Source organism: Chenopodium quinoa, unplaced genomic scaffold, assembly GCF_001683475.1.
Source record: "Chenopodium quinoa cultivar QQ74 unplaced genomic scaffold, ASM168347v1, whole genome shotgun sequence".
Classification (NCBI taxonomy): domain Eukaryota; kingdom Viridiplantae; phylum Streptophyta; class Magnoliopsida; order Caryophyllales; family Amaranthaceae; genus Chenopodium; species Chenopodium quinoa.
The window spans coordinates 47,480-49,556 of record NW_018744466.1 but is presented as its reverse complement, the minus strand read 5'-3'; the positions used below and the strand labels follow the sequence as shown (position 1 = coordinate 49,556).

General features: G+C 29.0%; 1 protein-coding gene across 1 annotated transcript; it reads right to left on the bottom strand.

The window, feature by feature from the left end:
- Positions 1-200: 200 nt before the first annotated feature.
- Positions 201-854, bottom strand: LOC110697526 (protein FAR1-RELATED SEQUENCE 5-like). Its single transcript, XM_021874893.1, has one exon. The coding sequence runs from the start codon at positions 852-854 to the stop codon at positions 201-203; it is 654 nt and encodes a 217-aa protein (XP_021730585.1).
- Positions 855-2,077: the final 1,223 nt, after the last annotated feature.

Here is a 2,077-nt window from a genome sequence, read left to right as displayed (position 1 = left end):
GCTGAAACATAAATTGTTATTTAACAATTAAATAGTTCTTAGAAAAGTTAAAACAGGTTTAAGATATATATCAGGAATTAGATAATTATAGTCAGGTATTGATCTATTTTTATCAGTTATTAAGTTATTCTAATCAGGAAACCATATATTATGAAGACAAAAATTCTTACCTCTGGTATGGCGTTACTCATTGCAAGATCCTAATCCGTAAAGATTGATTTTGGTTCGATTCCACACATTGACTTTTTGAAAATTTTAAGAAGCCAAACAAATGTATCAGTCTTTTCATCACTTATGAATGCACATCCAAACATTGTTGTTCTCCAGTGACAGTTTATACCAACAAACGGTGCACATATCAACCCATATTTGTTTGTTCTGTATGTTGTATCGAAGATTAAAAAATCACCATAGGCTTTGAAATCTTCAAGCATTTGAGAGTCACGCCAAAAATAGCTCATCACATTGTTTTCTTCTCCAAATTTCAGTCTATAAAAGAATGAAGGATCATTATCTGCTCTCTCTTGAAGGGTATCTAATACATTCTGCATGTCTCCACTTTCAACCATACTCATTTTCACCCTTGATACATAGTTAAGGTGGTCTCTCTTAGTATGACCTACACATTCTTCTCCTCCAGCTTCATTGGTGATATAATTGTAAGCATCCATTGGTTTGATACCACTTTCAACCATGCTCTCAATTAGTTCACCCATTGGAGCTGATATTTGCCTTTCTGAACTTAGATGATGTCGTTGAACTGCTATAACCAATTCATGATTATGCTCCAACTCATGTGTAACAGCTTCAAATTTCCTTCTTTGTTTTTCTTGAAACGAATATGAGCTTTGCATCCAGTTCTTGTCTCATTTACCTCCCTATCTTTTCTCTTTTTTCATCAGTTTTACCAAATATGGGTATTTCCACTGAATTTTGTTCACCTGCTATCTTCATTTTACCCTTTTATGTCCTTCCTTAGAACATCTAAAATAAAACTCAAACAATTTATCATTGGTATCTCTTCTCTTTGTTGATTTTCTGACACTTAAACCAATAGATCTTGAATGAGCTTTGTATAACACATATCCCTCATTGTAGTCTGATACTGTATAACTTGCTAGACATCTACCTATGTTTTCATCCTTGTCATATTTGTAATAATCTGCAACGAAAGTATACATATGAATCATATCATAATTTATTTTTGTCAGGAATTACAATATTATAGACAGTAAATAAATATTTTTTAAATTTATAATACTTAAGAATTACCATGTCTTAGTCAGGAATTTGATTATTTAAATCAGGAATTACTAAATACTAGTCAGGAAATAAATCATCTCAGTCTGGTTTAGGATTATATTAATCAGGAAACAGGTAATATTGGTCAGGAATAAAATTATATCATTCAGAAATAATAATATTTGTATCTGTGTATAATATGTTGTTCATTGTTCATTATCTTCAGGAATTAGATTATTTTTGTCATTTATTAGATTTGTTTTGCAGGAATTAAATTATGTACGTCAGGTATTAAAATATTTTGATTAGGAATTAATTTGAATATATCAGGAATTAGATTGTATATTTCAGGAATAAAATTGTTTCAATCAGAAATTAAATTGAAACAATTTTATTAATCTAATTTCAGTCACAAAAAATAGTCAAAATATTACTCAAAAAATAGTCAAAAAATTGTTTGAATTAGAAATTAGATTATAATAGTTAGGAATAAAATTATCTCAGTCAGGAAAATAGATAATAAATTACTGAGGACATAAATGATATAGTCAGGTTTAAGATAAAAATAGTTAGTTAGATTATTTCATACAAGAATTAGAATTTGAAAAGTCATGACCTTCCCGCTTCCAAAACATAAACACTCACTACACTAAAAAAACACGTAAAATCATTTACCAGACATAAAAATTAATTGAATAAAATGAAATGAATTTACTAGAACAGAGGTTAATTATAAATGAAAAAGACATATTTGAAAAGGCATGACCTTCCCTCTTCCAAAACACTGCACCAATTCACGTTCTAAACATTATATATAAGAAACCATAGTGTACAA

Excerpts from the sequence above, each read along its gene's own strand:
- LOC110697526 (XM_021874893.1), bottom strand. The coding sequence starts at position 854 with ATGCAAAGCTCATATTCGTTTCAAGAAAAACAAAGAAGGAAATTTGAA.